This window comes from Natator depressus, chromosome 9 (assembly GCF_965152275.1).
Source record: "Natator depressus isolate rNatDep1 chromosome 9, rNatDep2.hap1, whole genome shotgun sequence".
NCBI lineage: Eukaryota > Metazoa > Chordata > Testudines > Cheloniidae > Natator > Natator depressus.
In genome coordinates this window covers 7,415,351-7,441,321 of record NC_134242.1, presented here as the reverse complement: position 1 = coordinate 7,441,321, position 25,971 = coordinate 7,415,351, and the positions used below count along the sequence as shown (strand labels likewise).

Below are 25,971 nucleotides of genomic sequence, written 5' to 3'. Positions count from 1 at the left end.
TAAGATAAAGTACAAGATGGATATTAAAATCCCTGACAGAATCACCTCCATTTATGGTTCATTTCAGACTAGCGTGGAACCACACGGAGCTTATATGGATGTGGCTGCAATATAGCCCCTAAAATATAGTTCAGATTGACTTCCTTCACTCCCTCTGGAAGCTGGAATGTGAACACCCGCAGCAGGTTGACAAAGAAGATGAAGAGCTCAGTTCTTGCCATCTGTTCCCCCAAACACACCCGATGCCCTACGGAAGGAACAAGAGAAGGGCATTACTCCTACAAATGATTGCACAGAGTGAGTCAGAGAAAAGTGAATTTCCAAACAAAATTCTGCTGAGTCTCTTGGACTCTAAGGTGAGAAGTTGCCTCAGGGGGACATAATCTGTATACTTTTCTTTACCTGAGAGATGCTAGATATATATCTGGCTTTGGGTATGTCTATGCTTCGAGCCGGGGATGTAATTCACAGGCAGGTCATGGAGACATGCCTATGCTAGATCACTAGAAATAAAGCATGGCTGCCACGGTGGGACCAGCGGGAAGGACTAGCTGCCCCATGTATGTAGCTAGCATCTCACATGCTTACGAACTTGGAGCAAGCAGATTTAGATGCCAATGAAATACCTGCTGAGAAAGGTATGAATGCTTCATTGTTTACAAAGTTGCCATCTGAATCGAGAAAGTGACTCGGGTTGAACTTCCATGGGGTCTCCCAGTGTTCAGAATCGTATACAGCAGAGTGTAAGTTTGGCAATACAATTGTGCCCTGAAAAAGAAGCAAAACTTAATTGTCTTCTATTTGTGAATTAGTCTTTGTTAGCTGAGCATTAAAAACAGGAGCAGGTTCTCAGCTTGTGTAAATCAGTGTGGCTTCATTGACATCAACAAGTCTATGCCCTTTTACAGCAGCTGTGTGGCTCAGACTGTCTAGCCTCATTTCTCTGCTTATCAGTGTGGTTCACCAGGGTCACATCTGACAGTACTGTACTCAAATGTTCTGTTACAAATTGCCCTCTTTTTCCTTTTATCACATTCTCTCCTTCTCCTCTGTTACTGACACAGAGGTTTCTCATCTGCCCTCCTTTAATCCATCTGTCCCAGCAACCCGATCCTACCCTACCTCCCTTCACCCCATTCACCCTCTTCCTTGCTCTCTCTTAACCACTCACTCCTCTCAATAAATGCATGCTTTTCTCTTCCCTATCATGAAAAAAATCTAACCTTGACCCCACTTACTTCCCTGTCCCTTTCCCCTCACCTCCACACATAGAATATGTCTTCTGTAACTACTGCTTTGAGTTCCTCTCCATCCAGTTCTACATCTGAGATAGCTTTTCTAACATTTCTTCATGGATGTCCAGCTGGAACCTTCAATTCAACATGGTCAAAACTGAGTTTTGGCCTTCTTCTTTCTCCATTTACTCCATCACTGTGGATAACACCACCACCCTCCCAGTTGTTGCAAGACCATAATTTGGATGTTCTCATCAACTTGGCCTTCTCTCCAAACTCACAAATCTAGACTGCAGCCAAATCTTGATGCTGCCACCAATATAATATTTCAAAGATTTGGCCTTGTCTGTGTCCAGACTGTCATCTAATCTCATCATTTTATGCCATGAGCCTTAAATTCTCTTCTTCTCTGGCCTTGATGCCAGCTACATTGTCCCTCTCAAGTGTATTCAAAATTCTGCTACTAGGATTGCATTCATGGCTTGTCACTCTAACCACATCAACCGTCTCTTTCCATTTCTTTGCTGGGTCCGTCTATCACACCACATCAGACACTAGCTCCTTGTCTTTGCATTTCTGGCCCTTCACCAGTGAGCCCCATGCTATCGGTAAGATCTACTGGCACATTGAACAGTTGGCTCCTGCCTTCGCTTGGTATTGACGGCAGCCCTAATCATCATCTCCCTCAAACGCCTCCAGGCTTTCTCCCGTGATCCTCTCATATGTGTGGGGAAAATGCCCAATCAAATTCATAAAGCACACCACCATCTCTCTTCCCCCACCCTTAAAACCTTCTTGATGCCATGATGCCTACAGGCCTAGACTACTTCTGCAAAGCTATGGTCATTTTTCAACTCCCAACCTACTTCCACCCTATTTGCCTGTTCTGTCCATCTGTTCTGTCCTGTCTCATGGATAGACGGAAAGTGTTTGGGGGCAGGGACTGTCGTCTTGGCTATTTTTTCTGAAGTTCTTACCACAGTGGGGCCCTGATCCTTGATTAGGATAGCGAGGCATGAGTGTAACATGAATACTTAGGCCTGGTCTATGCTACACAGTTAGGTGGATGGAAGGCACTTTACATTGACCTAATTATGTCAGTGTACACACCACAGCTTTGTCCCACTGATGTAAGTGCCTTGCTACACCGACATAATAACTCCACCTCCACGAGAGGCATAGGACTTACCTTGGTGTAGTTATGACAACACAGTGTCTGTGTAGCCACAGCAGCTGTTGCCTGTCTTGTCAATTTTACAGCTCCATGCTGGAGCAGTGAAATTGACAAGAAAGCTGGGTAGCTGGAGCCCGGCTGGGCTGTTGCATGGCGGCTTCCCGCTCAGGGAGCCGAGAAGCCCGGGCAGCTGCCCCCTGCACCCAGCTGTGAGCGGGGAGGCACAAACCCTGGGTGGCTCGCAGGTGGGAGTGGGGAACCAAGAGCCTGGGGGCGGCGGGGAGCAGCTGGGCTCCCAGTGGGGAGCTGCAGGGAGCTGAGAGCCCTGGCTCTTAGCCTCCCTACACTGCCCCTCTTCAGTCAATGGAAGTGTTTCTAGTGAGGACGCATGCCACCAGCAGAAGGAGGGTAGTGTGGACATCAGCCACCGCAGTAATTACAACTGTAAATCTGTAGTGTAGACTGTAGGCCAGGGGTGAGCAAACTTTTTGGCCCTAGGGCCACATCGGGTACAAAAATTGTATGGAGGGCCAGGTAGGGAAGGCTGCGGGAGGCTATGCATGGCCTGGCCCCTGCCCCCATTCCAGCCCCCTGGAACTCCCAACTCCCCCTGCTCCCAACCCCTGACTGCCACCTGGGACTCCTGCATCTTATCCAAACACCCCTGCTCTCTGCCCCCTGATCATCCCCCCCGGGACGCCCGTCCCCTGTCCAATCCTCCCTGCTCCCCACCCCCTGACCACCCCCGGGACCTCCGCCCCATCCAATCTCCCCTGCTCCCCACCCCGTGACTGACCCCCTGAAGCCCCCCTGCCCCCTATCCAACCCTCCCTGCTCTCCCTGCCCCACCTTATCTGTGGGGTGGGGGAAAGGGGGCTCAGTCCTTTCCCTGTGTGTTTCCCCTGCTTGTTTGGCTGCTCTCTCTGGCAGTCGGGCAGGGCTCGCTCCCTGTCTGGGCTTGGCTGCTGGGGACAGGGGCCAAGCATGCTGGAGGTGGAGGGGGGCCCTGGCTTGCTCTGCCCCTGTCCCTGGCAGCAGGGCCCAGGCCCCTTGACCACCCTCCTGCAACTCCTCCTGCTCCTCGCCCCCTCCCCCCCCGTAACTCCCCCTGGCCACGCTATAGCCATGCCGCCCGGCTGGAGCTGCAGCCACGCTGCCCAGGCACTGGGGGAACTGTAACTGTGAGGGAGGGAAGAGGGGAGGGACCAGGGGCTAGCCTCTCGCCCGCTCACCACGCTGCAGGGGAATTGGGCTGGCTCCTCTGCAAGCCTGTCCTGACCCCGTTCCCTGGCAGGAGCTCAGGGGCCAGAAGGAAGGGTCCTGAGGGCCGGATATGGCCTGCGGACCGTAGTTTGCCCCCCTCTGCTGTAGGCTGTAACAGTGTCTGTAAGTCGACCTAACATAGGTTGATGTATGTCTCTAGTGTAGACGTACCTTTAGTAATAATGATGCAAAAGAAGCAGGGGTTATTAACATGGGGAATACTGTTGTACCTTTTCAACGGGAAACCCCAGCACCGTTGTATCCTTCACGCACTGCCGAGGGGTCCCGACAGCAGTAATGTTGCTGCAGCGCAAGATCTCATGAATCACAGCGTTTGTGTATGGCAGTTTCTTCCGGTCCTCATAGTGGATTAGTTGGGAAGGTTCCAGAACCATGTCTAGTTCCTTCTGGACTCTCTCTGCAAAGAAATACTTGGTTTTACTTATAACCGGTGAATATTTTTCGTCCCTTTTTCTGGTTTTCTTTTTAATACGCCCATCTCTTTACAAAGCTGTGTTAACTTGCTGTGTGTCCCTTGACTGGACCTACACAATCCAGGGTTTTGTAAAATAAGAATACGTTGCCGTGAGATGCTTTGGAGTGTGGTTTGATCCCTGCATTGGTTTGAAGTTGATCTTTAGAGAGGGGGAGCGTTTCCCCAGAGCTCACGGTAATTTCTCAAATGGTACTTCTCTTTCAAATTAATCTTTATAGAAGTGCCTGCGGATTCCCGTCTAGATGAAATGAGGGACATTGACATATTCCCATTATATTCACCATATCTTTTGACAGGAAAGTTATAAATACGTGTCAGATTAGGTAAATTTTTAAGTGCTGTTCCCTGTTTCTACTTTGGCAATGAGAAAGTATTAGTGAGAGAAAATATGCTTGTTTTACTTGTGAAATTGCCCCTTTAGCCTGCTGTCTCCCCTCACTATTGTCTTAGTATGAAGGGGGAGACCAATAGCCTGCTGGTGTTGCATTTCAGGCAGCTGGTGGGGTGACGGCATATTTCTATTTCCTTTCATGATATTTCATAGATTAAATTCTCCTTTCTGAGCTGTTAGATATTAACAGCTAAGCACTGATGTTCATTGCTGGCAGGTCACTTTATCTTACAGCACCCTGTTAATCTGAGCTAATATTTGTTTAGTAATTATTGGCAAACTTTAATGTGTGTCCCTTTGATGCGCATTCACTCACCTTGGATATCTGGGTATTGCAGCATATAGAGGAGTGCCCAGCACAGGGTGATAGTTGTGGTTTCTGTCCCTCCCAGCAAAAGATCAGCCACAGTCTGAACCATGTTATCTTCATTAAAGGTGGAGGTGGGGTCATCTTTGGTCTGAAGGTGACATTCACAAGATTGGAAAGCAGAAGGTTCTACAGGAGTACGGTTGACTGTGTAGTAATTAACACATTTTTCATAGGTCGGCTGGCCCTTCTAAAGGGACCTATCTCTCAGCCCATCTGTGACACAGCTAATTATCCTCCCCTGGTGGAGAGAAGGAAGCAAGTCATGTGACAGGCAGGTGTGTGACTAAATTGAACCTCTGGGGAGGTAGAAAAACAGAGGCTGGTGGATGGCCAAATGGATGGGGGCGACAGAGTGAAGCTGCAGGGAGTGTGTTTGCCTCCTGTAGTGATTCCTGGGAAGGGATTTGGGGGCTGGGTAGAAAGACCCATCTGGACGATTTTGTTTTCCTTTTGGGGAGAGACCAAGAAGGGGACCAGGCCTGGCGTCTGCTCCAGTGGCTTAGAGAACAGAGGAAGAGACAGTACCTCAGCGAAAAGGGGCTCTGCCCAGCTTACGGCTGAGTGGGAAAGCTTTTGCGTTTGTTCTGGAACTTCATTAAAATCAGCCCAAAGAGGTGCTGCTGCTGCTGGACTTGGGAAAGCCTCTTTTGAGTGTGAGGAACCAAGAGCGGAAACTGAGGCTGGGTACTGCAGCACCACCCCTAGCCACAAGGGGGCGCAGGGGAGGCAGCTGACACGGTTACAGTGTTGCTTGATGAAAACGTCTCGTGAAATGCCCAACAAATGGCGGGGGGGGGGAAACAAAAACGCTTCTGAAGTCCCAAATTACAGGAAGATTTGAAATATTAATCTATAAAATTATTTAGCAATCCTTCAACTAAGTCTCTCTGCAGTGTACAGTGAGGCTAAGGAGAAGCTAGTGTTATACAGAGTACAGGCACTTACTTTTGCTATCTGAGCCAGGTAGAAGTCAATGAGATCCTGTGGATCATCTTCTTTCCATCTCTCCTTATGACTTTGGACTTCGTTCTTAACTAAATTATGCATAAAATCGGCGTACACAAACACTTCCTGGTGAGGTCCTGGGAGATGATGCATAAACCATGGGAAAGCATCATACATCTATGGGTAAAACATAGGGGAGATGATGTGAGTTCTTTGATATAAGCAAGTGAACCTGAGGAAGTTTAAAGTGTCATGGAAACTTAAATAAAATTATGAAGGGACTGGAGGGTTTACATTTCTAGTAGGAATATGAAACCTTTTAACCTCTGCTTTAAGTCAGTTCTGATCTGGACTAAACTGATCTTCTGTTCTACATACATTTTTGTACTGTGCTTATTCATGGTAGTATCTGAGTGCTCTCCAGTGTTCATTAAACAACGTGTCTGCACACCTATCATGGAGTTTGTTCGCTCATTCTCTCCCCAGATCATGTGCATTGGAGAGTCTTGTTTCAGAAGGGTATTTTTAATATAAATGTTGCTCTGTGTTTAGGTAAGAGAAGGCAAGGTTAAAGAAATGCACCTTGCATTAGGTGTGGAAAGTAGTTAGGTCTGTCATGGTCCTTAGTGCCTGGGGGAATTCAATCCACAGTCTTGGATCACCCCCAGATGTTGAGTGTTCCTTTGTGCCAGAGGGGCACAATTGCTGACCACGGTCTTTTTCCTGGAGCTTTGGACTGTTTTTAAGTTATGTCTACACTGCAATAAAACACCCTTGGCTCATCGCTATCAGCTAATTCGGGCTTGCGGGGCTCAGGCTGCCGGGCTGTAAAATTGCAGTGCAGCTATTGGGGCTCGAGCTGGAGCCTGGGCTCTGGGTCTCTCCCCCATTGCAGGGTCTGAGAGCCTGGGCTCCAGCCCAAACATCTAGACTGCAATATTATAGCCCCACAAGCCTGACTCGGCTGACGGGCTAGCTTCGGCTGTTTTATTGCAGTGTAGACAGACCCACAGACACCATGAGCCCAGGCCATGGAGCATGCTGACCAGAAGCTGCAGAGAGGTGACATCTGCTCAGTGACATGTGTGTAATGAGCTGGTGGTAGTACCCCAAGTCTAGTTACTAGGGAGCAGGTGCAGTGCCTATGCTATTGTCACCCTGTTTAACTTCCTCGCTAAAGAGACTGAAGGCTGAGTGGGTATCGAGGCTGAATTACTAGATGTGTTCCCTCCAAAACAGAGATGAGATGCACCGTTAAGAAGTCATTTGTGGGAAGCTTTCTTTTGCATTGCTTATGCTGTGCCTCTTCTGTGGATAGAGGATTTTGGTCTCTAGGGCTGTAAGCAGAGCAACTTCTGCAGAGTTCACTTACATTTATGTTTTAATTTCTGAAGCACCCCTACTTGAAGGCCTCAGGGTACCCAAAAATACTATCAGTGAATACTAGAATGCCAGAAAGGCAACATAGCCCAATAAACAGATAAACTTCAGATATGTTTAAAATAGGGCTGTCAAGTGATTAAAAAAATTAATCGTGATTAATTGTGTGATTAATCACAGTGTTAAACCATAATAGAATACCATTTATTTTAATATTTTGGATGTTTTCTACATTTTCAAAGATATTGATTTCAGTTACAACACAGAATACAAAGTGTACCGTGCTCACTTTATATTTATTTTTGATTACAAGTATTTGCACTGTAAAAAAAAAAAAATAGTATGTTTCAATTCACCTAATACAAGTACTGTAGGGAAATCTCTTTATCATGAAAGTTGAACTTGCAAATGTAGAATTATGTACAAAAAACTTGCATTCAAAACCAAAACAATGTAAAATTTTAGAGCCTGCAAATCCACTCAGTCCTACTTCTCATTCAGCCAATCGCTCAGACAAACAAGTTTGTTCACATTTGCTGGAGATAATGCTGCCCGCTTCTTGTTTATAATGTCACCAGAAAGTGAGAACAGGCATTCGCATGGCACTGTTGTAGCCAGCATCACAAGATATTTACGTGCCAGATGCACTAAAGATTCATATATCCCTTCATGCTTCAGCCACCATTCCAGGGGACATGTGTTCATGCTGATGACGGGTTCTGCTCTATACCAATCCAAGGCAGTGTGGACCAACACATGTTCATTTTCATTATCTGAGTTAGATGCCACTAGCAGAAGGTTGATTTTCTTTTTTGGTGGTTCAGGTTCTGTAGTTTCCACATCGGAGTGTTGCTGTTTTAAGACTTCTGAAAGCCTGCTCCAAACCTTTTGCCTCTCGGATTTTGGAAGGCACTTCAGATTCTTAAACCTTGAGTCGAGTGCTGTAGCGATCTTTAGAAATCTCACATTGGTACCTTCTTTGCGTTTTCTGAAATCTGCAGTGAAAGTGTTCTTAAAATGAGCAACATGTGCTGGGTCATCATCCGAGACTGCTATATCACGAAATATATGGCAGAATGCGGGTAAAACAGAGTAGAGGCCATACAATTCTCCCCCAAGGAGTTCAGTCACAAATTTAATTAACACGTTATTTTTTTAACGAGCGTCATCGGCATGGAAGCATGTCCTCTGGAATGGTGGTTGAAACATGAAGGGGAATATGAATGTTTAGCATATCTGGCATGTTAATACCTTGCAATGCCAGCTACAAAAGTGCCATGTGAACACCTGTTCTCACTTTCTAGTGACATTGTAAATAAGAAGCGGGCAGCATTATCTCCTGTAAGTGTAACAAACTTGTTTGTCTTTTGGCGATTGGCTGAACAAGAAATAGGACTGAGTGGACTTGTACGCTCTGAAGTTTTACGTTGTTTTGTTTTTGAGTGAAGTTATGTAACAAAAAAAAATCTACATTTGTAAGCTGCACTTTCATGATAAAGAGATTGCACTCCAGTACTTGTATTTTTCAATTCACTTCATACTATTTCTTTTGTTTATCATTTTTAGAGTGCAAATATTTGTAATAAAAAATAATATACACCTTGATTTCAATTACAACCCAGATACAATATATATGAAAATGTAAAAAAACATCCAAAATATTTAATAAATTTCAATTGGTATTCTATTGTTTAACAATGTGATTTAAAACTGGGATTAATTGCGATTAATTTTTTTAATCGCGATTAATTTTTTTGAGTTAATCGCGTGAGTTAACTGCGATTAATCGACAGCCCTAGTTTAAAAATATGCTTTAGTCATGATGAAATTCTGTGCCCTCTGTATCATACAAGAGGTCAGACAAGATGATTTGATGGCCCCTTCTGGCCTTAAAAGGAGAAGAAAAAGCACCGTCCATACAGAATATATGTGCAGATTAATTTAAACATAAATTCTGAGAGAGAATGCAGTATAGAACATACATTTAGGATTTGTAGATCAGATCTTGAGCGAGACTGATCAGAAATCTGCTCAAAATGACAGGGCTTCAAAGTTTTGGATTTTATTAACTGTACTTTTATGTCTCAGTTTCCAAGTACAAAATCAGCATTCCAAGAGTGTTAGGTTTAGTGCTAGCATTTAGAAATCTGGTTCAAGACACACACGTTTATGTAAACGTTTCTTGGTTTTGAAACACATTAAATGATTTGGAAATCTGCTGCCAAAAGAAGTAATGATTTGTACTAATAACTCAAGTCTTGGGCCACATGATTTACTGATGGTGTCCTGTAAATAAGACATGAGATCTATGAAGTGTGTATTTATTGCTTCATAAGCAAAAATCCTGCATAATACTTTTTGGAAATTACATCCTGTGGTAGATGTCCATCTCTCTGTACTATGTATATACAGTAACCATTCAGTAACCATTAACCCCTTTGGTTTTCCTGGTGAAGCATAGATAAACTTTACAGTGATAAGAACCGGAATAACTGTGTGCTCACCCTGCCCCAGACAGTGGCCTGGAAGAAGATCACAAAATAGATGGCTTTGATGAGCCGGTTGAAGGAATCATCCTCACTGGAGAAGCGATGGCCAAAAACCACAGTGCAAATCACATTTGCGACAGCATGGACGATGTGGGTATGGGGGTCGAAGGATGTCCCTGAAAATACGGCAGGTGTTACTTAGAACCACCGAATGGACTGCGGTGAGGGGTGTTAAGGAGGACCATGAAGGAATCTGCACAATCGTACTAGTAGTTGTACTATGTAAAGGAGATTGAATTACTTTTAGATAAGTGAGACATTTTACAAAGGAGTGAATTCTATTTAATGTAAACTAAACAGAGGAACTAGAACCTGGAGAGGACTTCCTTTTTCTAAAAGAACTGAAGATATTTGTGAAGAGATTCTTGGAATTTATTTGTTAGTCCTTGTCCTTTACAATGGAACGATGCTACTGAATATAATACGTTTGGAGGAAACAACCCTTGCATCTATGTTTCCCTGTTTGGTCTGTGGCCTGTTTTGTGTGGCATTACTGCATTTTTTTCTCCCCTCTGTGCTGTGCACTGAAATAAGAGCATAGGTCCTCAAGCTTCTAGGCAGGAGTTTTAATTTCTCCTTTCTACTGACAAAGTTTTAGTTTCTTCCAAACTTTGAAATGACATCAAGTTTGGAATGTCTTTTCTCCCGTGAAAAGTTCCAGGACTGTTTACAGGCACTAACTGTGCAACATCAGCATTACAAGGCCTTTTAACATAAAGTGTGTTTTCATGTATCACTCTTAACATGTTCAAGGGGTTTTTCAAAAGATTAGGCACCTTGTACATTTTTACAGTTCTTGATAACATATTAGTTAAAAAAATAACCATTAGCAATAACAACAAATCTATTGCAAGTGTCCATTTACAATTATTCTTGTCATGCCACACCTTTGGCTTAATACCATTGGGGTTTGGGCCTTTTAGGGTTACCCTGTGGCTTCCCTTTGCAAAATCAAGTTTTCTTTTTTCTTCCTGTCCTGAAGGATCAAACCCTGATTTTTCTTGCTTAACAGAATTCACTGGCTGGTTGGGTGTGATCTCTTTGCTAACAGCTATTAGCAAGTCTTTCTTCTCCCTGTCAGCAGGTAATTTGCATCAACACAGGCAGGAACCTGTTTACCAGTTTTCAGATCCTTGACTCTACCAATTTCAAGGCTGGACTCTGTCTTACAGAGGCCTGGTCTACACTACGAGTTGAGGTCGAATTTAGCAGCGTTATCTCGATTTCACCCTGCACCCGTCCACACGACGAAGCCATTTTTTTTTTTTTTTTTTACTTAAAGGACTCTTAAAATCTATTTCTTTACTCCACCCCCAACAAGGGGATTAGCGCTGAAATCATCCTTGCTGGGTCAAATTTGGGGTACTGTGGACGCAATTTGACAGTATTGGCCTCTAGGAGTTATCCCAGAGTGCTCAGTTGTGACCGCTCTGGACAGTGCTCTCAACTCAGATGCACTGGCCAGGTAGACAGGAAAAGGCCTGTGAACTTTTGAATCTCATTTCCTGTTTGGCCAGCGTGGCGAGCTCACCTGCACAGGTCACCATGCAGAGCTCATCATCACAGGAGACCATGCAGTCCCAGAATCACCAAAGAGCTCCAACATGGACCGAACGGAAGGTACGGGATCTGATCGCTGTATGGTGAGATGAATCCATGCTGGCAGAACTCCATTCGAAAAGACAAAATGCCAAAATATTTGAAAAAATCTCCAATGGCATGAAGGACAGAGGCTATCCCCTATAATGTCACGGCAAACCTGGTGGCTGAACTTTGTGACTTTGTCCTCACCCATAACTATTTCACATTTGGGGACAATGTTTACCTTCAAATCAGCGGCACTGCTATGGGTACCCGCATGGCCCCACAGTATGCCAACATTTTTATGGCTGACTTAGAACAACGCTTCCTCAGCTCTCGTCCCCTAATGCCCCTACTCTACTTGCGCTATATTGATGACATCTTCATCATCTGGACCCATGGAAAAGAAGCCCTTGAGGAATTCCACCATGTTTTCAACAATTTCCATCCCAACATCAACCGCAGCCTGGACCAATCCACACAAGAGATCCACTTCCTGGACACTACAGTGCTAATAAGCAATGGTCACATAAACACCACCCTATACCGGAAACCTACTGACCGCTATTCCTACCTACATGCCTCCAGCTTTCACCCAGACCACACCACACGATCCATTGTATACAGCCAAGCTCTACGATACAACCGCATCTGCTCCAACCCCTCAGACAGAGACAAACACCTACAAGATCTCTATCAAGCATTCTCACAACGACAGTACCCACCTGCTGAAGTGAAGAAACAGATTGACAGAGCCAGAAGAGTTCCCAGAAGTCACCTACTACAGGACAGGCCCAACAAAGATAATAACAGAACACCACTAGCCATCACCTTCAGCCCCCAACTAAAACCCCTCCAACGCATCATCAAGGATCTACAACCTATCCTGAAGGACGACCCATCGCTCTCACAAATCTTGGGAGACAGGCCAGTCCTTGCCTACAGACAGCCCCCCAACCTGAAGCAAATACTCACCAGCAACCACACACCACACAACAGAACCACTAACCCAGGAACCTATCCTTGCAACAAAGCCCGTTGCCAACTGTGTCCACATATCTATTCAGGGGACACCATCACAGGGCCTAATCACATCAGCCACACTATCAGAGGCTCGTTCACCTGCACATCTACCAATGTGATATATGCCATCATGTGCCAGCAATGCCCCTCTGCCATGTACATTGGTCAAACTGGACAGTCTCTACGTAAAAGAATAAATGGACACAAATCAGACGTCAAGAATTATAACATTCATAAACCAGTAGGAGAACACTTCAATCTCTCTGGTCACTCGATTTCAGACCTAAAGGTCGCAATATTAGAACAAAAAGACTTCAAAAACAGACTCCAATGAGAGACTGCTGAATTGGAATTAATTTGCAAACTGGATACAATTAACTTAGGCTTGAATAGAGACTGGGACTTTGTCATTACACAAAGTAAAACTATTTCCCTGTGTTTATTTCCCCCACCCCCCCACTGCTCCTCGGACGTTCCTGTTAACTGCTGGAAATGGCCCACCTTGATTATCACTACAAAAGGTTTTCTCCCCCCTGCTCTCCTGCTGGTAATAGCTCATCTTAAGTGATCACTCTCCTTACAGTGTGTATGATAACACCCATTTTTTCATGTTCTGTGTGTATATAAATCTCCTCACTGTATTTTCCACTGAATGCATCCGATGAAGTGAGCTGTAGCTCACGAAAGCTTATGCTCAAATAAAGTGGTTAGTCTCTAAGGTGCCACTAGTACTCCTTTTCTTTTTGCAAATACAGATTAACACGGCTGCTACTCTGAAACCTTTACAGACAAAGAAGAGGTGGAGAAACCTTCCGCTTTAACAGAGACACAGCTTGGGATCTCATTCCCCTTGTCCCAGCACACACAGCTGTTCACAGACAACTGCTTGGAGGCTGGGGTAGCTCCCTCCATAGGCAAGCCATTTCCCCTGACAGACACAGGCACATTTCCTTCACTGTCACAATTCTCCACACAGGTAAGGTACAGGGACACTCATCTTCCACTATCCTTGCCTTTCCAAACTGCTGACTGGATAAAGCTATCAGCTCACAAGTCTGTCTAGGCTCATCCAAACTTTTTTTGTCCTCCTCTCCCATCAAAAATCTACCCTTTTCTTCCTCAGCTAGGGCTTTAACCTGACTATCCACTTTAATCTGCTCCTGAGAAACATTTTCTTGACCAATGAGTTTTTTCTGTGCTTGATCTAATTCCAGATTCACTTCTGAGACCTTAGACAGACATTCAGAAACTGCATTCATGGACAAACAGCTTTTTTCCACGGACAAACAGCTATTTCCCACCAGGCTAGAATCCCCCTCTCCCTGGCCATAGCAAAACTGGTTAAACACAGAAAACTGCTCAGAGTAATATATAGTATACCAATATTGTTATAAACTGGACTTCCAAGAGGATACAATTTTAGCTGTTCTTCCATTGCTTTTTTGACTTGGAGCTGAGGTCTGGCCGTCTCCTGTTGCATCTGGCGAACCCTCTCGTTAGCAGCCAGCAGCTCAATACGCTCCCTACGAGCCCTTTCCTCTCTTATAGTAGCTTCTCTTTCCAATTCAGCATTCTTTTGCTTTTCCAGCCGTCGAATGTCTGCTAGTTTCTGTTCATGCTCAAGGTGCAGTTTACTTGCTGCCTTTTGCATTCTAATGGCTTCTGCAGCTTCTGTAGTATCAGGTAAGGGCTGTGCTCCTGCCTTCTGGTCACTGGCCATTAACAGCTCTCTCAGTTCTTGATTTGTAGCTCTCTTTTTAAAGCTTATCCCCTTTTCTGAACACAAAACTTCCAGGCTTTTTTGTCAAGGCCCTCATATGCTCTTTGCCCACCCATTGCAACTGCTCCTTAACCAACCAGACTCTCAGTACCGAAATTCAAATTTGGATAGCATGGGGTTTTGATCCAAAGCTTAATTGCCTTGGTTCACAACTATGCTACTGTAACGATGCTGCCTTTGGTGGGACACTTCTGAGAGTATCAATTCAGGCCAAACTGCTTAGAGCAGAGCAGGGCAGTTACAGCCCAAGGCTGGGGTTCCTTTGCACACCAAACCAGCCAAACAGAGAAGACTTCGGTTTTACCCCACTGGCTAACCATAAGTCACACAAGCAATTCCCTTAGACACTCCAGTTTCCCAGTATCGCCACCGGTGCCATTCATTATGGGGACGAATGATTATGAAAACGAATGCCCCAGTAAAAGAAAAAATGGTTCTCCCAATCCCAAAGGACCCAAGCCCCAGACCCAGATCAATATACAAATCAGATCTTATCCACAAATCACGCTGTTGCCAATCCTTCAGAATCTAAAATCTAAAGGTTTATTCATAAAAAGAAAGAAATATAGATGAGAGCTAGAATTGGTTAAATGGAATCAATGACATACAGTAATGGCAAAGTTCTTGGTTCAGGCCTGTAGCAGTGATAGAATAAACTGCAGGTTTAAATCAAATCTCTGGAGAACATCCACAGCTGGGATGGGTCATTCAGTCCTTTGTTCAGAGCTTCAGTTTGCAGGAAGGTTCCTCCAGAAGTAAGAAGCAGGATTGAAGACAAGATGCAGCAGCCTTTTATAGTCTCTTGCCATGTGGTCTCTGCTTTCTTTGTCCCAAAGACAAGCTATCCAGCACATGGCATAGAAAAACCTTAGAGTTCTGTCCATAGGCAGGTCCCTGCATACCTTGCTGAGTCACAAGGCGTGTCTGCCTTCTCTCAGTGGGTCAGCTGTAGAGCTGATGGTCCTTAATGGGCCATCAAGCAGGCTAGGCAGTGCTGATACCAACTTGTCTGGGGTGTCCCGCAGAAGCATAGCACAAGTTTGCAATACAGACAGTATAGAGCCAATACTTATAACTTTAAATACAAAATGATACCTGCATACAGACAGCATAATCATAACCAGCAAATCATAACCTTGTCTTAGACACCTTATCTGACCCCCTTTATACAAGATTTGGTGCCACTACAGTACCTTGGTTGTAACAATGATCTATATGGTCCCCGTTCATATTAATAATGTCACACAAGTATTCACATTTCCTAAGCTATCATTAAAAGGTAAAGTATATTATTCATTTCAAATATATCTGGCTTCAATCTAAATTGATATCACATACTACAAAACTGCATTACAATAATGTTGTTTAGGTGGCAAAGAAAAGTGCTCAAAAGTTAGCAAATGCTAGATTAAAAATTGTCTGGGCAATGTTAATTTTGCTGTCTTGTGCATCCAGAGTGAATAAAAGTCCTCGGGGCCTGTGTGTATGAATGAATGAACAGGTAATAAAAGGTTATAATGAATTTTCACAAGAGGGAAAAATTCAGGTTCCAGCGGCAATCTTCATTCTGGTATTTCGTCTCTTTCAAGTGCTTGACTTTGCAACCTAAATGACTATGATTCTAACGTGGTTTTCTATGTGTAATTCCCGGGGGGGGGGGCGGTTCCAAAGGGAAAAGGCAAGCTATATTTTGTGCACCAATAACAGCTCCACCCGCTCCTCCCATACATCATCAGGGTTTGTACCCTGAACCTGCAGCATTGCAACGGAGACTGCTGCCTCTGGAGCGACAGGACTGTTTAAAAAACAACAAGGAGTCTGGTGGCACCTTAAAGACTAATGGATTTATTTGGGCATAAGCTTTCATGGGTAAAACACCACTTCTTCAGATCAAGAAGTGGTGTTTTACCCACGAAAGCTTATGCCCAAATAAAGCTGTTAGTCTTTAAGGTGCCACCGGACTCCTTGTTGTTTTTGTGGATACAGACTAACACGGCTACCCCCTGATACTTAGGACTATTTAGGCATTCCCCATACAGCATGGGGTGCTACTGCTTTGGTGGTGTAGACCTAATTTTTTTGAATATTTATGTTCAGTTATTATTCTCTTGGCATTCTGTCACAATGTTACTGAACAACACAAGCGAGGGAAGATGGTGATTTTCAGTGGCTTATATTTCATCCAGGCCTGCATGAAATTTCATGGGAAAAGGGAAAGACATGTTTCTAGCCTGAGGGCCCATTCCCAGCTGAATTTCAAAGGTCTCCTGTAAGCAATGGAGTTGTAAAGCCTCACACAAAAAGGTCACAAGAATTTTGTGTAATGGAAAGTGTTAAGTGACTCTAAAGATAGGGATTGTTCCAGCTCCCTGTGTTTTCAATAGGACAGTGATATGAATGAGAAATAAAAATTGGTTTCGGTGTATTTATTTTTAAAACCCGTTAAATGTCTATCTGTACACTCAAACCTGAGCACTCCTCCTAAAGTGCTTCGTTCACTTAGGCAATTAAGAACAGGTGGACTTGTGGCACCTTCGAGACTAACAAATTTATTTGAGCATAAGCTTTCGTGAGCTACAGCTCAATTAAGAAACCCATAACAGTCCCCACCAGCATGAGCATCTCTGTGTCATTCAAGAACAGAAATGCTGTTAGACTTGTTATCACTCCCACAGCCTGTCTTATATATAGGGAACAGCTCTAAATTACTATCTTTCAAAGAATTTACCTTTCTGACTCGCAAAGACCTCCACCAGGTGTCTGGTCTCCTCTTGTATTCGGTGCTCCAGGCTTTTCTTACCCAGTCCCAGGCGCCTTAGAAACATCATACCAAAGCGTCTCTGCTGCTTCCAGGTGTGACCGCTTGTCAGGAAAATACCTGAGGACAATAGAAACACCATTATGCTCTTGCTAGGAAGGAAACCCTTTTATATCGGAAGGCAAGTTTAAATTAAGATGCATTTTTCTAGTAAGAGGAAACAATGACGTGCTTTACAGACTTTGAGCTGTGATCTGTTACTTGGGTTTCTATCACCATTAGTATAACTATATATCTTGTTATAGTCACATCCCTGGAAACTCCATGGGGGTAGCTTTTGGAGAGGATAGAATAACTCATCTATTGGTGTGTCAGATGTGCTTATAGGCAAACCTTTGAATACATGTCTGTTGTGGGGGTTTTGTATATGGAGACATTGTCTCTTTAAAATTAAGCCATATTAAGGCCAACTTGGTGGGCAAATTTTTCTCCAAATCCTAAGAAGAATTAAAGAAGAGAAGCATAGCCAGTGGTGTGTTATGTAAGTAGTACAGGATTTGCCTTTTTTGGTCTGTTTTTCTTTTTTAATATTGCAGTTCTGCGTGGAGCCCTGCTATCCAACTGCATAAGTACCACGGGGCAAGACAGTATCTGGGAAGAATTCTCTGCCTTAGAATGCCACCTTTATACTTCAATATTATTCCTTGCAAAAGAGTAATATCTTTTACCTTTTTCTCCCATCAGATCCCTATAGAAGGGGGTGAGAGGCCGTCCAGAAATCTCTTCTGAATGGGAGATAAGGCCATCTTTTAGTGCTTTGTAGCCATTCAATACAATCACAGGTGTCTGCCCCATCCACACTGTGTAAATGTTGCCATAGATGTTGGTTAACTGGAGAGTTGATAACCATAAGTCAGAAAAATTGAAAGCAACCGGCAGATCTATTAAAAGGCTTCTTTCGGATGTTTTCTATAACTCTGACTAAACCCATTTGCCTCTGACTGAATTGGATTAGAGTTTACAACAGAATTTAGCTTCCTAACATAACACACTTTGGGTATGGAATGCCAGTCCTACTCCATTTTATGCAACATGGACGCTGAGCGTTAGAACATCACTCAACAGGAGGGAAAAGGCGACAAAAGGAGAACCAGAGAACTTTGACTAAAATATTACATCAGCTCAAAGTTAAAGTGAATAAACAGACACTTGTTGTTTTTTCTTTTTTTTTCTTTGTTTTTTCCTTTTTGTTTTAGTTTATTGCGAATTATTGTATGTGTTTGCTTCTCTCAATGTCAAGAAGATTAACTATTTTTGCACTCTACGTTTCTTTTCTTACTGCTTCCCTGTGATTTTTCTTATCTTCCTTCTCATTGCCTTTTCTCAGGTCAGACTTATATTTTCTCCTGAAACAGAGTCTGAAGTGAATTTCTTACTATTGTAATTATTTAAACTGTTTCTCAAGAGAATGGCACTTCAGCAAAACAGGAGTACAGTTTTTCCTACTCCATCTTAAAACCAATTGTCTGGGTTATTGCAAAATTTTGTTTTAGGGTGTACAGTTGGCCATGCTATGAAGATCAAAGTTCTCACAGTCTGGAGACATTTCACTGATATCAGTGTTGTGATAGACTCAGGCCAGTTGGGTACAGCAGAGTAGCAGAAGGCAGATATTAACAGTTTTCTGTTCCCTAAGTGACCAGAGCAGGGGCTAGGCTCCTGGCTAATGAGAACACCTGACTCTAATTAACCTGCAAAGAGTCAGGTGAGGCCATTAAGCTAATGTGACCACCTGACTCTAATTAAGGCCCCTCTGATACTACAAAAGGGCTCACTCCAGTCAGGCAGAGGAAAGCCGGAGAGAGGAAGTGTGGCTGAAGGGCTGGTTCATGAAGACATGCTCAAGTCATTGGTAAGGGAGCCCTAAGGTAAGGGTGAAGAAGGGAGAAGCAGGAGAGCTGTGGGGAAGTGGCCCAGGGAAATCTAGCAACTCTGGCAGTGAAAGGCTGGCTGCCAACAGCTGCTACCATTGGGGTCCCTGGGCCAGAACCTGGAGTAAAGGGCGGGCCTGGGTTCCCCCCAACCCATCACAACAGAAACACCTCCTGGGAGGGGAAGACAGGCCCCTGTCAGGACAGGAGGCTGAACTGTTTTGGCATGAGGCCATAGGAGCAACAGAGACTGTGGGAGTTCTCTCACGAACCTCCTTGCTGGCTTATGATGAAAAAGGCTCAGTGACTGCATCCCTGGCCCTCGAGAGAGAAGGGCTACGTGGAGGGTTGCAGTGAGCCTCCGAAGCTAGCATAAACCGCCTGGAAGTGCGGGACCCATGGGGACAAGGTCGGAGCTCTGCCACAACTGGTGTGAGAAGTGGGATACTGATTGTTCACAGTGTGTGGCGGAACAAAAGAGGGTTTGTTTGTTTTTTAAAAAGTGCACTAGGGTTTATGGTTTGGGGTTTTTGTTTGTACCACAATGGAGGAGGTGGTGAGAGCGCTGGTGCAAGCCACGGCGGCCCAGCAGGAGGCCACCCGGGCTCAGGCGATGGCGCAACAGGAGTCCATGAGGCTACAGTAGGAAACCAACCAATTATTAATGAGCCAGGTGACCCAAGGTTGAGCCCTCCTGTGCGAGGTAATGGACCAGCTGACTATCCTCACCACCCAGGCCCGGCAATCCGATGGGACCCGAACCCTGAGGGCCACCGGTGTCTGCCAAAGATGACAGCAGAGGATGACGTAGAGGCATATCTCCTCTCATTTGAAAGGTCTGCTCAGTGTGAGGCGTGGCCCCAGGAGCAGTGGGCCAGCATTCTCGCCCCTTTTTTGTGTGGAGAGGCCCAGAAGGCCTACTTTGATCTGCCCACCAAGGACGCTGCTGACTACTCCCGGCTGAGGGCAGAGAACCTAGGACGATCAGGGGTGACGGCAGTGGTACGGGCCCAGAGGTTCCAGGAGTGGAAATACAGGGAGAATAAACCTCCGAGGTCCCAACTATTCGATCTCATACACCTCGTTTGGAAGTGGCTACGGCCCAAGGCATGCAGCCCGGAGGAGATTTTGGAGACTTTGATAATGGACCATTACGTGTGGGGACTGCCGCCAGATCTCCGCAAATGGGTATGCCAGAATGATCCTTCCACCTACGATGAAATGATCACTTTGGTGGAAAGACGGATGACAGCCAGGGAATTGACCCAACTCCCCAAGGAAGGCCCCTCCTGAAGCAAACACTTGACCCTGACCCTGGAGGGTTGGGTGGCCAAATCCCCAGGGAGTCCTAGGTGGAAGAAGAGGGGGACCGAAAACCAGCCAGGAACCCAGAAGGAAGGAAAAGGCCTGAGTGGGGGGAACCCTGGGACTAAAGCCCCTAACCCATGTGACGGGGGAGTGACTAGAAGTAATTATAAGTGTTACGGGTGCAGGGAGTTGGGGCACATAGCGGTCCAACGCCCCAATGTCGTAGAGCCCATGCAGTGGAACCTGGGGACGGGACAGACCCGTACAGCCTACTCAATATTGTAGGGGTTGCAGTCACCCCACCTAAATATACAAGGCCGGTAAAATTGAATGGGGTAGAAACCATGGCACTCGTAGACTCAGGGAGTGCTATCACCCTAATTTCAGGTAAGTTAGTGAAGCGCAGCCAGTTAATGCAGGCTAAGCGTATGGGGGTAACCTGTGTCCATGGGACTGTTAGTTACTACCCCATCATACCAGTGAAAATTGAAATTCAGGGAAAAGTTACGGCATGAAAGCAGGAGTAGTCCCAAACCTCCTATAATCCATGCTCATAGGTAGAGATTTCCCCGGGTTTGGAAACTTGCTCCTACCAGAGGGCCTGGAGGGAGGGGAGCTCCCCGAACTTCAGGAGGCAAATGTCACCTCCCATTTTTCGCGGAAATGTCCCAGGAGCTGTCCCGGGGAAAGGCAGGAAGACCAAGAGAGAAAGGAGGGTGGCCAAGCCCGTGGGTACCTGAATCCGGATACAAGGACCGAGGGCTGCCTGTGTAGGCAGATGTACACGGACAACCCCCCAAGACAGAGGAGGGGTCAGAGACCGCTTCCAGCCCCAACCTCACGGAGCCAACCAAGAGGTCTAGAGACAGATCCCTCAGAGTTTGGGCTGATAAGCCCCGGGAGAGAGACTTTTGGACGGGACCAGGTGGAAGACCCAAGGTACGAGAACGCCAGGAAGGAGGTGGCTGAGATAGATGGGGTACCTATAGAGGGGAAAGACCTGGGGGCCAGGGCCTTCTTTTGTGATCAAGAGGAATCTCCTATACCGGGTCGTGCAAATGCAGGAGCAAGAAGTACACCAGCTCCTAGTACCCCGGAAACACCAGAAGGCAATATTAAGCCTCACTCACAGTCACCTTTTTGGAGGGCACCTGGGAGTGGAGAAAACCCAGGTGCGATTCTTACGCAGGTTCTTCTGGGCGGGGGTACATAAAGACGTCCGACGGTACTGTGCCTCTTGCCCCGAATGTCAACTGCACAGCCCTCGTCCACATCTAAGAGCTCCTCTGGTACCCCTGCCGATCATCGAAGTTCTGTTCGAGCGGATCGCCATGGGGCTGCTAGAGAAAATGACCTGAGGCCACCAGTATGGCTTATCATCCTAGACTATGCAACCAGATACCCAGAAGCTTACAAAACACAGCTTCCAAGAGCATTACCAAAGAATTAGTGGCAATCTTTGCCCGAGTAGGGCTACCAAAAGAAATCCTCACAGGCCTGGGAACACCATTCATGTCTAAGTTGATGAAGGACCTGTGTTCCCTGCTCCATGTCCAGACCCTGCAGACCTCAGTTTACCATCCACAAACCGATGGTCTGGTGGAAAGATTTAACCAGACCCTCAAGGCCATGATAAGAAAGGTGGTAAGCAAGGATAGGAAAGATTGGGACAACCTACTACTGTACCTCATGATCACCATCCGTGAGGTCCCCCAAGCTTCCACCGGATTCTCTCCCTTTGAGCTGTTGTATGGACGCAACCCCTGAGACATCCTGGACCTAGCCAAGGAAATTTGGGAGGAGGAACCCAGTGAGGGAAAGAACGTAATAGATCATGTGCTATGGATGAGGGACCGGATAGCCTGGGTCACGCCCATAGTGAGGGAGCACCTAGAGAAGGCCCAAGAGGCCCAGAGATCCTACTACAACCGTCAAGCCAAGGTTCATCAGTTTCAACCCGGTGACCCGTGTAATAGTACTGGTACCCACGGCAGAAAGTAAGCTGTTGGCCCAGTGGCAAGGGCCCTACAAAATAGTCGAACCCATAGGGGAAGTAAATTACAAGGTGCGACAACCAGGACATCAAAAACTAGAGCAGATATACCAGGTCAACCTTCTGAAACCCTGGCATGCGCGAGAGGCATGCACAGTGGTTCGGGAAGAGTTGTACCCAGGGAACAAAAATCCCGAGCAGGTGAGGGTGTCTCCTGATCTAATGACAGCCCAGAAAAAAGAGGTAACTGAGACGATCGCCCAATATCAAGACGTATTCTCGACAAAGCCGGGTCACACAACCGGGACATATCACCATGTCATCACGAACCCTGGGGCCAGAGTAACTATGAGGCCCTACCGGGTGCCAGCAGCCAAAAGGGAGGAAATAAAAGCAGAAGTCAGGAAAACGCTGGAGGTGGGGATCATCAAAGAATCCCACAGTCAGTGATCCAGACCAATAGCGTTGGTGCCCAAACCTGATGGCACCACGAGGTTCTGTAACAACTTCCGTCGACTAAACAAGATATCCCAGTTTGATGCCTACCCTATACTCTGCATCGACAAACTAGTGGACCGTCTGGGGAATGCCCAGTACCTGACAACCCTGGACTTGACAAAGGGTTACTGGCAGATTCCCCTAGTCGAAGATGCAAAGGAAAAGACGGCGTTTTCTACACCAGAGGGTCTCTTCCAATATACAGGCCTCCCTTTTTGGACTATATGGGGCCCCAGCTACCTTTCAGCGCCTCATGGACAAGTTATTACGCCCCCATGCCGGTTATGCTGCGGCCTACTTGGATGACATGGTGATTCATACCCCAGATTGGGAAACCCGCTTGAAGGTGGGGGCGGTCCTTGATACCTTCAGGCAAGCTGGCCTTACGGCGAACCCTGTTAAGTGCGCTGTAGGGTTCATGGAGGCCAAATATCTTGGCTATGTGGTAGGGAAAAAGTCTGGTAAAACCCCAACTGAGTAAGTTAGAGGCCATCCAAAATTGGCCACGGCCAAGTCGTAAGAAGCAGGTCCGAGCATTCCTAGGGGTGGTGGGGTATTACCGGCTTTTCATCCCCCATTTTGCCACAAGGGCAAGTCCCCTAACGGACTTAGTGAAGGCCCATGGTCCTGATCCAGTCAGATGGTCCGGTGCAGCAGAGAGGGCATTTGCGGACCTACAGACTGCCCTCTGCAGTAACCCCATATTGATAGCCCTGGATTTCACCAACGAATTCATCCTACAGAAAGATGCATCTGAGGTGGGGCTAGGGGCCGTCCTGTCGCAGATGGTTGGGGAAGAGGACCACCCAATTCTGTACCTCATAGGAAACTCCTTCCGAGGGAACAAAAATACTCAGTGAGAGAGAGAGAGTGCCTCGCCATAAAATGGGCCATGGAAATGTTGCATTATTACCTGTTGGGGCACAGATTTATCCTTGTGACCGACCATGCCCCTCTTCAATGGGTGCAACGGAACAAGGAAAAGAACACGAGGGTAACCAGGTGGTTCTTATCCCTCCAACCTTTCCAGTTCCACAGACAGCGCAGAGTAGGGAGTCGCCATGGCAACGCCGATGGCTTATCACGCACACGCTGTCTGGCGTCCCAAGCTGCCCAACCCCTTGGTGTTGAGCAGTGGGGAGGGATATGTGATAGACCCAGGCCAGTTGGGTACAGCAGAGTAGCAGAAGGCAGATATACTGGCCACTGGATTAACAGTTTTCTGTTCCCTGACTGACCAGAGCAGGGGCTAGGCTCCTGGCTAATGAGAACACCTGACTCTAATTAACCTGCGAAGAGTCAGGTGAGGCCATTAAGCTAATGTGACCACCTGACTCTAATTAAGGCCCCTCTGATACTACAAAAGGGCTCACTCCAGTCAGGCAGAGGAAAGCCGGGGAGAGGAAGTGCGGCTGAAGGGCTGGTTCATGAAGACATGCTCAAGTCATTGATAAGGGAGCCCTAAGGTAAGGGTGAAGAAGGCAGAAGCAGGAGAGCTGTGGGGAAGTGGCCCAGGGAAATCTAGCAACTCTGGCAGTGAAAGGTTGGCTGCCAAGAGCTGCTACCATTAGGGTCCCTGGGCCGGGACCCAGAGTAGAGGGCAGGCCCAGATTCCCCCCAACCCACCACAACAGAAACACCTCCTGGGAGGGGAAGACAGGCCCCTGTCAGGACAGGAGGCTGAACTGTTTTGGTATAAGGCTGTAGGAGCAACAGAGACTGTGGGAGTTCTCTCACCGACCTCCTTGCTGGCTTATGATGAAAAAGGCTCAGTAGACTGCATCCCTGGCCCTAGAGAGAGAAGGGCGACATCGAGGCTCACTGCAACCCTCCGAAGCTAGCATAAACCGCCTGGAAGCGTGGGACCCACGGGGACAAGGTCGGAGCTCTGCCACAGTGTCAATATATCATAGTGCCTCCTGCAAGAAAAGTCCCGCCATGGATGCCTTATAGAATGAGATACCCACAATATATAGAGAGCAGAGAGTGAGTCCAAACCGTCAGTAGAACATAATGAGTTGCTTTTTAGAAGAAGGCTGAGTCTTCTGTATCTATTACCTAGTGCCACTCGCAGTCTGGAAGAAATACCAGAGAAGCGACGATCTGTTCAGCCTCTGGCAAAACAGGATATCTAAATGGTCTCGGAACTGCTTTGGAAACAATAGGGCCTGATCCAAAATCCAGTGAAGGCAATGGAAAGACTCCCATTGATATCAGTGGGTTTTGGTTCAGGGTCTCAGTACTATTCACACACTGGACTTGTGATAATAAAGTCTGTACATTATAAATATGCCTATTTGGACATTCTTAGAGAACAGCAAAAGCAAAGAAGAAAAATAGCAATTGAAAGTGATTATTCTTTTTTCCCAGTAGTGCAGTTCCCCACGTCGCGTGTATTTGGGTAATAATTAAGTCCGGTTGGGGAATACCCTATAATTGATTAGGTAACTCCTGTGCAATGCCAATTTTAAATCCACCTGAATCATTCCAAGCTTCTCTATTTCAGTCAAGTACAGAATTCTGCTAAAATAAATACCTTAACAAGATTTTCTCTGTGAAGTTTAAAGTCCAGCAGCCATAAGTTGCCAATAATGGGTAGGGGAGTTGGTCCAGGAGGAAACCGTCTACGTGTCCATTGCAACTTCAGAAACTGTGCAATCAGGAGACACACAATCAGAGCCACTGAAACCTCAGTTATCCCCAACATCTCACCGTGCTGCGTTATCAATTTGCTTTCTGCCGGGGGTACTGTCTCTCTGAAAATTGTCCTGGAGCTGCATACACTGAGCTCAGTTTCTGTTAGGTTCTAGTTCTTTGCTAAGCACACTTGCCCTTTCTAGTCATCTCTCACTCTCTCTAGTGTTTCCTCTCTTTGGTACACTCTACACTTGCCAAACTAACGCGTTTTTAGTAAACTTTGAAATAGGTGATCCATTTCAGTTAGCCAAACCACTCCCACCCTGTTCTGTGATCTCCCAGTGTGACCTATCTCTCTTTTCAGTGAGAAACTCTCCTATTAGGATGGATACTGGGGTTACATGCTATTGGCTCTGAAATTGTGATCCATCGGCATCTGGACTATCATATAATGGTGACAGGTTTCAGAGTAGCAGCCGTGTTAGTCTGTATTCACAAAAAGAAAAGGAGGACTAGTGGCACCTTAGAGACTAACCAATTAATCTAATTAATTAGTTAATCTAATTAGTTAATTAGTTAATCTAATTAATCTAATTGGTTAGTCTCTAAGGTGCCACTAGTACTCCATTTCTTTTTATATAATGGTGATGTTTCTCTTT

At 45.9% G+C, this 25,971-nt stretch overlaps 1 protein-coding gene across 1 annotated transcript; it reads right to left on the bottom strand.

Moving 5' to 3' along the window:
• Positions 1-68: 68 nt before the first annotated feature.
• LOC141993781 (cytochrome P450 2J5-like) lies at positions 69-25,455 on the bottom strand. Its single transcript, XM_074963427.1, is given in 10 exon segments — positions 69-247; positions 627-768; positions 3,903-4,090; positions 4,876-5,017; positions 5,875-6,051; positions 9,759-9,919; positions 16,916-17,065; positions 17,674-17,836; positions 25,212-25,418; positions 25,420-25,455. Coding segments are annotated over 10 exon segments (1,545 nt in total).
• Between the last annotated feature and the right edge of the window lie 516 nt (positions 25,456-25,971).